This window comes from Manis javanica, chromosome 1, assembly GCF_040802235.1.
Source record: "Manis javanica isolate MJ-LG chromosome 1, MJ_LKY, whole genome shotgun sequence".
NCBI lineage: Eukaryota > Metazoa > Chordata > Mammalia > Pholidota > Manidae > Manis > Manis javanica.
The window spans coordinates 85,592,360-85,608,763 of record NC_133156.1 but is presented as its reverse complement, the minus strand read 5'-3'; the positions used below and the strand labels follow the sequence as shown (position 1 = coordinate 85,608,763).

Here is a 16,404-nt window from a genome sequence, read left to right as displayed (position 1 = left end):
GGCCCCCTGACTTCATGTACAGTCTCTGCTTAGGTGTCAGCTGGTAGGAGAAAACTTCCTTGGCCATTCTGTAAAATAGACTCAAACACTCAGCTTTATAGTGCCTATTCTTATGATATGTGATGATACTTGATATTATGTTACTACATTACCTTTTTTAATTGAAATTTTTACTGAGATAATTGTAGATAACCTGCATTTGTAAAAAATAATCCAAAGAAATCCTGTGTACACCTTACCCCATGTCCTTCAATGGTGAGCATTTTTCAAAAGTGTAATATAGGAGCACAACTCAAATAATTGACATTACCATAACACATCAATCTTATTCAGATTTCCCCAGTTTTACTTACACTCATTTGTTAAATGTAAGTAATTCTATGCAATTTTTTTCACATACATTAGCTTGTGTAGCTATCATCCCAGTCAACAGACTAAAGAGTTCCAACACTGCAAGGGTACCGCATGCTGTCCTTTTATAACCACACTTACGTCTGCTCCCTCATCTCTAACACTTGGAAACTACTAATCTGCCCTCCATTTCTAACATCTTGTCATTTCAATAATGTTACATAATTGCTATCACCTAGTATGTATACTCTTAGGATTGGTATTTTTTTCATCCAGCTTAATTTAATTTCCTGGAGGTTTATATAAACTGTTGGATGTATCAATAGTTCCTTTCTTTTCATTGCTAAATAGTTAAGTATTCCATGTATGTATATACCCACTTGCTTAACCTGTTGAAGGACATCTGGCCCATTTATATTTGGTTATTACCAATAAAACTTTATGAACATCCACACAGATTTTTGTGTGAACTGAAATTTTCATTTTTTCTGGGAAATTGCCCAAGAGGACAATTGCTGTGCCATACCATACATGCACATGTCATAATTTCTACTACCTTCTCCCCGTTAGAAGGAAAGTCCTATGATACGAGAGACTTGGTTATTTTGATTCAGTGTTGTATCCCAGTACCCAGAGGAGTGTGTGTGGCACAGGGCAGGGAGCTAACATGTATCTGGTGGATAAGCAGGTTTCAGAGACCAGCTGTATTCCCAAGCGCACAGATGCTATTGCTTTTTTAACTGATGAAGGGGAAATGAGTCTGCAAAAAGGCTCCCTGGGGAAGATGATAGCGATGAGAATAAGAGAGGTGTGGCCATGGTGTGTGTGCCCTAACCTGCCTGAGGTGTCCGTTTGAGCCCGGATTGAAACAGCAGTTAGGGCAGAAGGCTGAGCAGCTGTTCAGAAAGGGAAAAGCCACATGACTGTCCAGCTCCAGGGAACACAGTGGCGAATGAAGCCCAAATGGGCAAGCAGGAGGAAAAGTGGTAGCTAACAGCATCCGGAATTTGTAAATCAATGTTAACGTCACTAAACTGTTAGGCTTAGGAAATTTGGATTACATGTAAAAAATTATTTTTTAACTGTATTTGTGGTATCATTGTATCATTTCTATTCCAAGAGAGATCCTTTATAAAATCATGAGTAAATCAGTTCTAGGAGGTCGGGTCTCTTAGTATGAATATACCACCTTTCGTGAGTACAACCTTCTGGCAAAATTTGTCTAACACGTTTTTGTTTAGAGTTTATGTTCTCCCTGACAGTCAAATTTCTTTTAATAGGGAACAGGAAAAAAATAATGTTCAACTGTTAAAGTAACAATTTTCAAATATTTTGAGTTTGTGAATATCTGAGTAACTTCATTGCAAAAAAAGTCACTGTGTCTATATATAAACAGTGTCTCTGTGTAAATAGCCATTATATGTATCTTCCTGGACAGTACTCTTTGTAAGACTCCTGCAAAGGATGAAATCAAGAAAATAAAAATGCCGTGGGACACTGGCTACAACAGATAGATGAAGAGATAACATATTTTAAGAACAGTAAACTAGTATCTTCCTCTGGCCTGATTCTTTCAGTCAAGATTTCTTACTATGAGATGATTTCCATTATATTAGGCAAAGATTGAATGACAAAATTCAATAAGATTGCATAATTATACATTTACTGTGGAATTATATTTGTGTATCCTAAGTTTGGTTTCTCTTTGAATATTTCTCTGCTTAGTTTCTTTAAGGAATAGTAATTCCTCACAGTATGGTTCTAGAACACTAATTCTCATCCTTGGTTGCACATTAGGATCATCTGGGGAGATTTTTAAACTCCTAATGCCTAGACCATACCCCAGACCAATTAAATCAGAATCTCTAGGGTGGGAGCTGGGCATCAGTATTTTTCATAGGTCCCCAAGTGATTCCAATGTGCAGCCAAGGTTGAGAACCCGTGTTTTAGAATCACTTACATCAGTTTCACTAGAGTACTTATTAATAGTTGAAGCTGGGTCCAAAATTAAATCTTAAAATTGGAATCTTATGGATGAGCAAGAGGAATCTAATATTTTTATCTGTACTCCAAGTTGACTCATATGTACACCAAGTCTGAGAACCTTTGGCTTATGGAATTAAGGTGGCTAACATTGAACTACAAAGTTATTGGTGAGTAGGACAATTTGAAATGTCAAACCAGTCAGAAAACGTTTTGAGGCTGGAGGCAAGTCTATTTTGGAAGTCTTGTCAGAGGTCCTATGGGGAAAATGTAAGTTCCTATGGCCGGGATCCTCATCTGACCCTGAAGTACTTGATGATGTAATTGGCCTACTGCTAGGCTACTGCTTCCACATTGGTTGGCAATGAACTATTATTGACTGAGTCACTATATAAAGAGCTCCACCCAGTGCTCTGGGTGGAGGCAGAGACAGGTGGATTACAGATCTGCAGACTTCTGGATGCAGACGTGATTGTAGTGCTTGACCTACTGCCGTGAGCATAAAGCTGGGTATAGACCCTTTTAACCTCAAAAACATTCTGTTCTCATTTCTCAATCTCACTGAATCCATAGTGAACTTGCCTGGGGCTGAAACCCTCAGGCAAGATAGGTCCTTATTTAGCTAGTGCAGTTGTATAGTTTGCAGGTGTCACTAACAACTACAGATAAAGTTTCCACACAGGTTTGAAGTGAATACTTTATTAGGGCAAATCCTTTCATGGAAGACTTAAAATAAAGAGGCTATCAAGATAACATTTGAGTAATTTTTAAAAACAGTACTTATCTATAAGTATTAAGGATGTTAATGGAGGAATTCTTATAGAAAAGCATAAAGCTCTAAATTGGGCATAACTCAATTTTTGTATTCCTAAAAAAATTACAGTATATTTTTAAAGGAAGGCAAAAATTAAAAAGCAATAGGAATCCCCATTATATTTTAAAATATTAATCCATTAGGCATATCTAATCCTTTAAAATATGAAAAGTATGTGCTACAACCTCTCATCTGATCCTAACAAATATTCTGTTCAAGGAAGCAAAGGACTATTAATTTCAGTTTTTATAGATACGTAATTTTCAGTACATAGCACAGTGTGAAGTTATCAGTGTTTGGTGAATTGAACTGAATTATGGGATGAAGCCAGAAACTTTAAGTGTTAACTGACCCTTATCAATTGATCAAAAACCCAGTTCTAATTCAGACTTCTTCCCCTAAAGCATGCTTTCTTCAATATACTTTGTAGATTAGAGGGCATTCCTTAAGCCAGCAGTCCCATAAGCCTGATGTACCTAAGGACCATATGGAAACCTTTAACTATATGGGTACTAACCAAAGATTCTGATCGTAGAGTTGAGGTGGGACCAGAGTCTGTATATTTAACAAGTACCACCTATCAGAGAAAACATCTAATTTCCAAATATGTAATTAATCCAATTCACAATGATTCTAATATCTATCACTGGCTAACCCTGAGAAAAGTGAAATTATAAATTACAAAAATAAAAAGACTCAGACACCCAATACATTGTCATTGATTGCATGAATCCATTAATCAATAGTATAAAATTAAGGCCAAACTGGTTCAATGATAGTTAGCTTAATATACAAAGGGGAAAGTCTTGGAGTCTCTTTTCTGGCTCACTTTCTCAGGGGGAGAAGAGCATATTATACTGAGCGAAACGTAACATGAGCACTTCTTTCAGCCATTCCTTTGTCTTTCAGGGCTTGGTGGGCATCCAGATGAGCTCTCCTTCCTCAAAAAGATAGGAACCAACAAAATTTCTTCTAAAAAGGAATCAAAGGCTGTGAAGCTGTGCATAGGTAGGGAAGAAGGCACAGAATTCAGTGGTAAGATGAGCAAAGAGTTCAGGGAAAGAAGAAACACTCCTTCCCTAAGGCATTAGATTTGTTCCTAGGCAACAAATAAGATATGATTACTTATAGTCAGCCCAAAATGCAGCTCCCAGAAGAAAACCGCTTGCTTAAAATGCCTTTCAAAAGTCTAACCTCTAGACGATTACAGTGCCCAATTCATCCCAGAATTTATATCTTAAAAACTTCACACATACATATTCTACAGTGTTTTAAGTACACATATACTTTGATAATTCTATATAGAAATCAGTACTAAAAACTATTAGTCTTACAAAGTTGTAAGCTCATGTAACTTTCATTGTCAAAAAAGCATATATGCGTAATGGCTAGAATCCAAAACACTGACAATAACAAGCACTGGTGAGGATATGGAACAACAGGAACTCTCATTCATTGCTGGTAAGTATGCAAATTGGTACAGCCACTTTAGAAGGCAGGTTACAGTTTCTTAAAAAAACTCCATGTACTCTTAACAAATGATCCAGCAACTTCCCTCCTAGGTATTTAGTCAAATGAGTTGAAAACTTATGTTCACACAAAAACCTGCACATGAATGCTTATAGCAGCTTTATTCATAATTGCCAAAAATCTGGAAGCAACTAAGATGTTCTTTAATAGGCAAATGAATAAATAAACTGTGCCCCAACCATAAAATGAAATATTATTCAGTGGCTAAGAAAAAAAAAGAGCTATCAAGTCACAAAATGACAGGGAGGAACCTTAAATGCACATTGCTAAGTAAAAGAAGTTAGTCTAGAATGTTAGGTACTGCATAATTCAAGCTACATACTATAGGCTTACAATTACATGACATTCTAGAAAAGGCAAAACTATAGAGACAGTAAAAAAATCAGTGGTGGCCAGGAAGAGATGAAAAAGCAGAGTATGAAAGATTTTAAGTCAGTGAAATTCTTCTTTATGAGGCTATGGTAGATACCTGATATTATGCATTTTTCAAAACCCATAGGGCTGTATGATACAAATACTGAACCCTAATAGAAACTGTTAGGGTTACAATAATGTAGTTAATAATAATGTATCAATATTAGTTCATCAATTAGAACAAATATACCATATTAACACAAGAAGTTCATGATAGGGGAAACTATATAGGGGAAAGGACATACGGGAATTTTCCAGACTGCTCAATTTCCTTGTAAACCTGAAATTATTCTAAAATCTAAAATCTATTAATTAAAAAATATGTAGGTGATATTAGTGCTGCCACTAGAAACATTTTTTTCTAATTTGTAACATATTGACAAAATAGTTGTTTAAATAACTATGTATTCTTTAACTACTTAGCTATATTCCAAATATACTTATTTCACATTCTGTCAAACAAAACTAAGTTAATAATCCCCCTACATATGGAGGTCTGAAGATTTTTTTCAGTTATTTTTTCTAATGGCATGCTATATTATATCAGTACATCTCTCACTTTCATTGATTTGCAGTATAGTTTTGATTTGCAGAAACCATAATAAATATTTTGTCTATAATATATTGTCATGTAACTGAATATAGAAGTCTATATCTTGATCTATGAGATGATGAATTGTAGCTACTGAAAGACTTGTGCAGTACTTCTCAAACTTCAGTATGTATGGGAGTCCACTAGGGATGATCTTGAAATAGATTCTGATGAAGTTGATTTGAGGTGGTGCCTGCTAATCTACACTTCTAGCAAACTTCTGGGCAGTGCTAATGTATAACCACACTTTGAACAGCAAGAGCATATCTGAACCATAAAACTATGACCTCTGTGTAAAATAAACCCAAATGCCTAGCAGTTCATACAAGGTATTAAAGAACTGATTTTTTGTTTCTCCTACCTTAAAATTCAGGGCTCTGAGAAGTTCTAAATATGCCTTTCCAACATATAATACTTTTCCATCTCATCTGCAAAGAGGAAGGCTTGAGAACCTTTGTACAGTGAGCAAGCTACCTATTTAGTCATAATTCTCTCCCTGCTTGTATGAACTGCAGATCATCTATTTCTAGTTCAATTCCTCAATTTATATGTCTTCAATCACAGAAAGGTCAATTGACTGGCTCAAGGTCACTTATCTAATAACTATAAAGGTCAGGTCTCAAATCCAGGTCTCTGATTCCAGATCCACTCCTTCTCCCTCCATTATCTTTAGCTTCTAATAATGATGAACTTCAGAGAATATGTACGAGTCTGTTTAAACCACAAAAATCCCAGTTCTGAAAGGAATCTCTCAGCCTCAGGCTTCCTATTGCAATTCCTAACATGGATTTAAGGTCTGGTGGTGTGCAGTAAGGGGGAGGATTATTTTGTGCTTCAAAATTAGCCTTGAAGTTCAACATGATTATATGAACTTTCAGAGTATGGTATAAGGCATGAGAGAAAAGACTCAGGTGTTTCACTGTGGAAAATGGGACAGGAATGATTTGTTTGTTTCTCCAAACATGATTTTCTCTTGAAAGAATTCACAGCCAACCATGTGTGGGAGGCAGAGGCAGGTGGGAAGTTCTGTCCAGAGCAACCTCACTTATACTGGAACAATCAATGAAGAGTTGATCTCTTCCATGGGAGTTATAGACTATTAAAAATAACTGAAACTAAAATTTCTTCACAGTATGAAAAACCAAGACCCAGAGATGTGAAAAGAATTTTGTGCTATTGTACAGATACTCTTAGAACTTAGATTTGGAGTTTCTAAACCTCTGGTTTAAGGGCCAGGCCCAATTTCACACTGGCCTCAGCAGTAGGTTAGGGTGGAAGGGTTAATAAATATAAGATTTTTAAGTAACATTAGAGTCTATGCATGCCTTCCAAACACTGTTCTAAGTGTTTCTTACAGTAAGAATCTGCCTTTGTATACTCTTGCCCTCTAGATTCCTGCAGCACAGAAAGAGAAAGGGTGATTCCTGCCTCACCACTGCACAACATCCCAGTATGAAAATTCTCTTCCCATTTCAAGGAGGGATCACTCCATAAGTGTGTGTGCTGTATGCAAGCAGCTCTGAATTGAGGTGCTCAAGTGGGTGGCCAGACTGTCTCTCTCTCTGGGCCACTGCTCTGACACCTTATCACAAAGTTGTTTAAATAAGTATGATTAGTAATATTTTTCTTCATAGGATTAAATGAATGTCAGGGCAACCAAGATCCTGGCCCCTATCTCTGTCCTTTAGGGGATGTTTTGAAATGTTCATGGGCAAAGCATGAGCACTGATGCTACATTAAGCGAGAATCAGCCTGGGCAACTCTGGACCCAGTCTGAGAAAAATCAGTCCCTTTCAGTTCCTTGTTGGTGATCCGAGCTCTTAGAGACAAATTACAAGCAGTTTAGGTGCCAGTGGGAAGGAGCACAAATGTCCCTATACTATAGCAGATTTCTACAGAAATTCCACGAACTCCTGGACATGGCAAATGTTCAGAAAAGTACAATATGCTCCCAAAGCTTCAGAGCCAGGGTCTGAGAGTCTCTGCATGTTTAGTTGGCGGCTGGAAATCAGGCTCTGGCTGACATACCCGGCTTTGCCTTCCTCATCCTAACACCACGGTCTTAACCATCAGTGCTGCACTCGGGGCTTACATATTCATTCCTCACGCTTCCTACCACACGCTGCTCTTCTGTTCCTCTCACCCTGATCAAGATCCTATCCCTCCTGTGAGACTCCACTCACACGTGGCAGCATCTGATGGCTTGTCATCCACTGTGGCCTCCCTAAAGCAGGTAAAGGCCCCCACCCTCACATGGTATTCATGTTGAGCCATACTTCTAAGAAATCATCACAAGTGGACATATTTTGTTTAGCATCCCAGGATAAATAGGAATGGGGATGAAAGAGAGAAACTCAGATAACACACTTGTTGAACTGACAAAGATTGTTCACACTAAGAATGCCAACATGTAACTGGCTTACAGACAGGGCAGGCTGGGCGTTTTTCTTTTCTGGGTGTCATCTCTGGACCTAATCAATAGAATAATGTCTGGGAAGCTTGAAGACTTTAGCTTCAGGACAAGGATGAAAGAAAAAGACAAATAGTTTAATATAAGAAGCAACATTTCCAAGCACGGCTGAACAATAATGAGAAGGGCAGACAGAAGACACACAGCACTCCTGCCAGTGGGAGGACTGAAACAGCCTAGGAGGCCTCGGCAGTGGGGTGGTGCACACACTGGGAGAGGGGCAACACCAGCCAACAGCCAGGGTTCTTTCCTCCTTGAAGAGTCTATCATTCTACTACAAACAAGAATGATAATAACTTGTATACTTTGCAGTCAATAATAATAAAAGCACAATGATTGTGGGTAACTTACTGTGCTGGCAGTGGATCCCATTAAATCCTCGGGGACATTTACAAACATAACCTATGAATGTGTCCCCTCGGTATGCTTCACTTATTTCACAGGTTCCTCCATTATGGCATGGGTTAGGAACGCAGGGACCTGAAAGAGAGAAAGAAAAATATTGTTGCATGATGCATATTGCTTTAAAGTAGACCATGGGTCAATATTTTACAATCAACAATCTTATAGAAAAAAATGTTCTGGATATTAGTGGTATAAGAAATATAACATTTGTTTGGGTTCTGCAGACCTATGGCCTGAGACTAATTCCAGTTTCACCACATTCTAGCCATTTGATCTGGGAGGATTTATTTAACCTCTCTGTGCCTCAGTCTGACCTTCTGTTAAGTGTCAATACTAATGGAATCTACTTCACAAGGTGATGACACAGATGAAAAAAATTCATACATGTGAAATGCCCAGAATAATGTCTAACACATATTAAGCACTCAAAGTATTAGCACTAAGTAAAATACTGTTAAGATCTCTGAATTATAAAGTGTCTTCTGAATGTTTAAAAAGTAATACTGAATGACAATTTCTGGAGTTACAAACACCAAAGAGCTTTTATACTGCTGGTGAAAGCGACATGAACTTGCACATGATTGTAACTAGACAGGCCAAGTGAAGTGGATCGCTGGTTGCAGTGCTTCAGACTATTTATAGTTTGTGGCGAGGAATACAATTTTTGCCAGTCTATAAGAAGTAATTCATCAAAAGTTGCAAAATTAGAAAAGAGGGGCTGGTAATCATTTTTAAGCCTTGAGAAAGTAATTTCACTGACTGACTGGTACTTGTGACAGCCAACAGGAGGGTGGTGCTCCATCTCCCTTGGAGAGAGGCAGCCGCTAGCACCATGCACAGCGTGTACACTTGTCCAGTCCTGCTGGGTCAGGACTCCTCCAAGGCACATTCTTACACATTCTTTAATCTTTGCAGGCTGAGCTTTCTCAAACAGCAGGACAGTCTAAGGCTTTTTCTGTGCAATCTTCCTTCCTTTTCTCCTTTCAGAGGTGACAGATTGTGTCACAGTCTGAGGGTTCATTCTACCTACTCTTGCTCCTCTTCCCTTTGTCCATCACAGACATTCCCCCCAATAAATCTTTTGCACCTCTAACTCTGTCTTATGGTTGGATTTTTGGAGAAAAGTCACTAAAGAGAAAGTTAAGACGTACATATTAGAAAAGGAAAGCAGGAATAATGAAACCATCTCACCATGTACAAAGAGGAGAGTGCCAGAGTCCTGGAGGAAGGTTAGTCAAGAAAGGGGGCAAGTGGGATCAGTGAAGACTGGAGACAAGGGCGAGAGGTTTGAGCACACGGACAGTGAACGCACGAGGCAACTGGCTGGGAGCTCCAGCAGGCAAGGCTAGCGGGAGAGTGCGAGAGCAAGTTGAGGGGCCACTCCAATGTGGGGCAAAGCCATTTAAAGAAACGCTTATGGAGAGAAAAGGAAATTCACCACCATCACTCTGAGCAGTGCGACAGGATGTCCCCAGCAGGAAGCACTTCGAGGTGGGGCAATGTCATCTTGCATTGAGGCAAGACTTTGTGACTCTATTCCTCCCTCCAGCAGCTGTCTTTGCCACTCAGGTTTATCTAGTTTGAAATGTTGTAAGATCCAATGACTATAGACTTTATTTAAGATAGGCATGAAATAGGAAACAAATGTCTGGATCTTTACTTCTTGATAGGGTTGACTTTCAGAAAGTGAAAAGAAACCAGTGTATCCGTGATTTTTCTCCAGATATCTCCATACCAATTAAAAACAATACATTTATTTAAGTAGGCAGTTTTGTACTGTGTAGTACATGTCAAACTAACCAACACCTGCTCTTGAGGTGATATACCACCAGTGTCTGAGACAGGAAGGAGGTTCAACACCAATGATCAGTTCTGTGGCAATTTCGATAAGGTTTCCTCCATCACTTAGAGGTGCAAATCCTGCTGTCTCTTCTCTCAGTTTCTGCTTCTTCCATCCTCTTACATTAATTAATATTGGATGGTGCCTCACAATTTATAAATTCTTTTCATATAAATAATCTCATTTATTCCTCACTAACTCAGGTAGTTTGTATTACCATTATGTTTTACATTTAAAAAAAATGGAAGTTCAGAGAATTTGATCATTTTTCTCAAATGAATATGTTTGACTGATGTAGTTAGGTCTCAAACTAAGAATTTGTGATTCTAAACCCACATTTCTTAGAGAATCAAACACTGGGGCAAGGAGAATGAAATCACAGTAATACTAGAGTTTTGACTCATCAGTTCACTTCAAAATAAGAAAAAAAGATGGCTTTTTATCAACTGATAAGTGATAGCCATGCATATAACTCCTAAAGGTAAAAATGGATATAAATAATTACAGTCAGAGAATTATATAATTTTAAACAAATAAGGAGCCTTAGAGATCATCTAATCCAATCTTTCAATTTTGCAGATGAGGAAACAAGTCTAACAAGAATTCACTAATTTCTCCAAAAAAAAAAAAAAACTAATGTAAGGAAAATTGGGTTTAAAGAATTGTATCTAGAAGGGAAAAAGTTATTAAAGCAAAAATGACAGCTATTCCTGCCCCCTCAAGAGAGTGATGTAATTTATATCAGAGAGAAAATAAATCTTGCCTATGCTTTATTCCACTTACAAAGCTGGGTGAAGGACAGACTTTTTTTTAAAGGCTGAAATAGCATGGCCTCTGCCAGTTCTTGGGAGCAGGTAAAGCCATGATTCTGAGGAAGGTGGTCGAAGGAAGTCACTTTGAAGATCAAGGGACGAATATGAGCCTGGAATAGATGCTTCCATTTCCTCAAGCCACTGCAACTCTTGGCAAGTAGAATATGGCTAGAAGCTGAGGATGAGTTAGTGGCTCTGCATAATAGAGGGAAGATCTTAGGGATGGATGGGGAGAACCCAGGAGAGGAGACCTCAAGAGCAGAGCTGAAAGTAGAGCCCAGGGACAGAGCGGGGTCAAGCTGTATGCGGTGAGGCTGTGATATGTGAGTAGTAGTTAGTGAGAACCTGTGATGTCTAAAATTCAGGTTTAAGTTGTCTGCACAGTCCTGTGTGAACTGTCTCTGCCACAGAATCCAGATCTTCACTCAAGTCTGCTAGACACACAGACCTGTGTGTGGTGTTTGGGGAAATCAAGGGGAAAGGGCTGTGCTGTTCCTCTGGCTCATCCTGGCAGAAGGAAAGTAGTGCTGATGCAGATGACGCCCAAGGGAGTCAAGAACCCAGTGGACACAGGAACCTGAAGACAGAGCTGCCAGAGGTATCTAAAGTCACAGAACTCTAGAAGTTCCTCAGGGCTTCAGCGAAGCTTGTCCAGCAATCTTGGTGCAGCCTCTGGGATTCCTAAAAGACAGGACTTAGAGAACTGGAGCTCATTTTATTTTGAACCTAAAAGACATCATGACCTCAGCAGGCATCTGGATTTCAGAAAAAATTACCTGTTATGGAGGTCATGGTTGCTGTTGTTTTTCCTACTCCAAACAATTCAGTGATTTTCATTTAAAGGGTAAGGATGAGGTATAGCAAATGGGGCAAGGATTTAACCCTTCTAGAATGTCTTGTATGATAAGCAACATGAAATATACATAGCATCCTTTAAAATGCTCTCTAAGAATATATCTTTGTTTTATAACCAAGAAAACAGAGAGGTTAAATAACAAGCCTAACTGGAAAAGGCAAGATTTTAACATACTCTGCCTGATTGCAGAGCCACCCCCTTTTCATTAAGCCACACTTACTGCCATGGTGAAGATCTGCATATTAATAGGTTAGTCTTGGCAGATGAAAACATAATCAGTATGAATTCACTAAGCAAAGCCTTATAAGTAATATAGGACTCCAAAGTTTTCCTAAGTAGAAATATTTCAGGGTATTTTTAGCAAATGAGTCCGTGTGTATTAGATATTATGAATATAGGTAGGCTTTGCTATGCTTAACAGTACTCCATTTTAGCTGTTTGGAATCAACTGTCAAACATATTTCCCCAATATTATTTTGTAATAATATCTTTTTTAGGCATATAAGGTTGCTTTTACTCTGAGTGTAAGAAATAAACTGAGCCTAGCTACTTTTTTTCACATATTACATGCTCACTGCACACAGCTTGACCCCCACTCTGTCCCTGGGCTCTATTTCAGCTCTGCTTTTAAGGTCTCCTCTCCTGGGATCACCCCATCCACTCCAAGATCTTCCCTCTATTATGCAGAGCCACTTAACTCATCCTCCACTCTTGCCAAGTTCTACTTTTCCAAAGTTGCAGTAGGCTTGAGTAAATGGAGTCACCTATTCCAGTCTCTTTTCTGTCCTGTCAACTTAAAAGTGACTTCCATTGACCACCGTCCTTGAAATCATGGCTTTAACTGTTCCCAAGAACTAGCAGAGGACTTACAGGGCTTTCCCCCATTAATAATTATACTGTGAAACTGATGTTACATGCTTTGTATATACTCTTTTGGAGTACACATGACAGTGTCCACATGAGTGGTTATATGTTGCTTTTCCCCACTAGACCGTAAATTCTCTGTGGGAAGAGGCATGTTGGTACACAGTAGGTGTTTAATATACTTTGAATAAACAAAGGTTTGGCAAAATGAGTTGTAACCATTAGGTTTATAAGATATTAATATCTTTTTTGCTTTTCACCTGGTAATTAATCCTAATTAATTCTGTAACTTTTCTACACTTTTCAAGGTTCAAGTCCTTTAAATTTATAATTAGGCTTCAATATTTTTTTTTGTCTCTAATGTAGTTTAAGCTTAAAAAGTATTACTCTGCAATAGTATCACAATTATAATTAACAGGTTATTAGAATGTATATGTTTTGCAAAACAATTCCTATAGAAATAGACACTCACTTAAAACATTAGCAAAATGAAATAATCAAGAATAGATGTTAGTATATAAAGATGACATACTAAATGCGGCCCAAGGTCTCAACTCATAAAATTTTGCTTGGTAGCCAAAGTTTTGTGTTTGATGTTAAGTAGAGACAATAAAAATATATATCAACCATTTCCAGGTTTCTTTCTCCAAGTGATAAGGGGGTTAACCACATGAGAATCAGAAATCCTGGGAAACTCTTGTTTATTCTTGTGTGCCCCCCACCTCATCCAATATCCTTCTCTATTTTGATACTTAAAGTATTGTTTTAAGGTCTTGTTACACTGATAAACAATAATCATATTATTATATGATTAAGATTATAATTATATATTTATTATATAATTTGTTATAATTAATATAATATTATTATATTATTAAGTATATAGTGTTGCTTATGCTGGGGGGTCAGAAAAAAAGTGACTGGACCCTGCTTGAAATAGAAGATTTTTCTGTTTGTTGTTTTAATTTCAGTTTAAATAACACTAATTCATTAGGCACCTATTATGTGCTGAGCACTCTGCTAGTAATTTTTGGTTTATAAGTGCTTTCGAATGAAATTAAAAATGTCAACAGCAGTTAAGAGTAAGCTCAAACCACAAGAAAATACTTAGTTATCAAGTTTATGTACCTCATTTTCTAAGAAATGATTTTAATGGCCAGTCTTTACTGCAAATATACTATGCTCAGTATTAATACATTGTTTTGTTTACATAATGGTTTCTGGAAATTTAATTCTAGGATTCCTTAGTGACATGATATTAACAATGTCTGTAATACGGCCACATACTTAACTTTTGCTTCCAAGGCATCTTTTATCTTTTCCATAACATGTCAGCACTAATATATATGTATGCATATAACTTTACATAGCTTTGAAGCCAATTTTATAGCAGAGCTAAATCTGAAAACACATGAGTACCATTCAAACACTTAAGAGCTTTTAAAAACACAAATAAATCAGATGTAATCTCAATTCCTTTCTACTTCAAAAGTCTCTTTTTAAGTTTGCTTCTTTTTGTATTATTGCAAGTATCCAAAAGAAGTATACAGAGCCAAGATACCAAGCCTCAGTTCTGATTAGTATTCATAAAAGTCCAAATTACCTGATTAGACAGCAACACTCAGAAATGTGACCCTTAACAATGAAAGTACAGGCAGACTTTCAAGATACAAGAGGCTTCAGGGAGTTTTAAAGTCGATAATGCTGTAATACTTTTTAGGTAATCTTTAAGGAGCTCCTAACACAATGGGGACAGAATATGATCAATATTAATGAACAACTGAATTCAACAGCATGCTTTCCAGGCATTTTTATGCAAGCTCATACAAGTATGTCAACAAGATTAATGCTCACAAAAGCAATAGATCTATACAGTTTGTTACTTTTCTGTATCTGCCTTTTCTCACAATTCTAACAGTAGAGAGTTGAAGTTATTTCCATGTGTATAACATGGTGAGTTTTTACACATTGAGAGACTGCCCCCAATCATGAAATCCTTCTAGTGTGTAAGCAAATTATTAGAAAGTAAATAGGTTAAGACTCTCCTATGATCATATGTACACAGGCTTGGTCAGTTTTACAAATTATACCTCCAAAACAATAGCAGTTAGATATTTAAAATAATGTACTTTTAGACTACGTAGTAAGGAACTTCCAGGAAGGCAATTTTAAGAGCAGAGCAGTGCTAGTTGTTCAAAAAGTACAAGGAAATAGGAATAGTTATGATCCAAAAGTTCACTCCAAATTCTAGTCTTCAAACACATTAAAATTATATTCTAGTGTTCCTTTTACATGTAATGAGGTTTGAACTTTTTGGCAGTTGTCATTTTAAAACTAGTTAAAAAAGATGACACTATTCTGGGAAGGCTCACATAACAGATTTTTTTCAAACCATTTTCCTTGTCTCTCCTTCACCTTCTCTTCCTCCTTCGTCTTCCTTCTAAATGTAAAGTGAAATTTAGTCATTTGAGGAGAAAAAAATGTCTATGGGCATTATGTACATATAGAGAGAGGTAACCTATAAGCATTCCACTTTAGCGGAGAATCAAAGAACAAATTGTTCTTTATATGTAAAAATATTCGGATAGATTATGAAAGTTGAAATCTGGGGCTAAACAGATTTTTTTTAATATGTTCCAATAAACTTTCTCCTCAAGAACTAATACAGGACTCTCTTTATACACTACTGTCCACAGAAGGCACTGAGATGACTAGCAAGGCATTTCAGAGCCCCTCTATTCGTCTTCCACGGCTGCTGCAACAAACTGCCACAAACTTGGTGGCTTCACCAACAGAAATTTCTTCTCTCACAGAACTGTTTCAGCAGGGCCAAAATCCCCTTGAAGGCTCTAGGGAAAACCTGTCCCTCGTCTCTTTCAATGTCTGGTGGCTCCTAGCATTCCTTGGCTTGCAGCAGCCTAACTTCCATCTCTGTACCCATTCTCACACGCCTTCTTCCTTGTGTTTCTCTGTGTTCTCTTTTTTTTCTTATAAGGACACCAGTCACTGGATTTAGGGCCCACCCTAATCCAGGATGATTTCATCTCAAGAGCCTTACTTATTTACATCTGCAAAGCCCCTGTGATGGGCTGAACTGGGTTCCCCCAGATTCATATATTGAAGCTCTAACCTCCAGTACCTCAGAATATATATATTTGGAGACAGGGCCTTTACATCGGTAATTAAGGTCAAATAAGACCTTTGACATGGGTTGTTATCCAATCCTATTTCCCTGATAAGAAGGGGAAATTTGGATATAGAAAAGAGACACCAGTGGTGTGCACACAGAGAGGAAAAGCCATGCGGGGACAGAGCCAGAAGCCAGCTATTTGACAACCCAAGAAGAAAAGCCTCAGGACAAAGCAAGCAGGCTGACACCTTGATCTTGTGCTCTGAGAACTGTGAGGTGATACATTTCTGGTGGTTAAGTCCCCCAGGCAATGGTATTGTGTTACAGCAGCCCTAGCAAACTA

At 37.8% G+C, this 16,404-nt stretch overlaps 1 protein-coding gene across 2 annotated transcripts in view; it reads right to left on the bottom strand.

The window, feature by feature from the left end:
- EDIL3 (EGF like repeats and discoidin domains 3) overlaps positions 1–16,404 on the bottom strand; it is a 388,593-nt gene that overhangs the window by 187,985 nt on the left and 184,204 nt on the right. For both annotated transcript variants that reach the window (XM_036998533.2, XM_036998532.2), the window contains one exon: positions 8,506–8,634. In XM_036998533.2, coding sequence (XP_036854428.2) covers positions 8,506–8,634 — 129 coding nt within the window. The remainder of the gene's footprint in view (positions 1–8,505; positions 8,635–16,404) is intronic.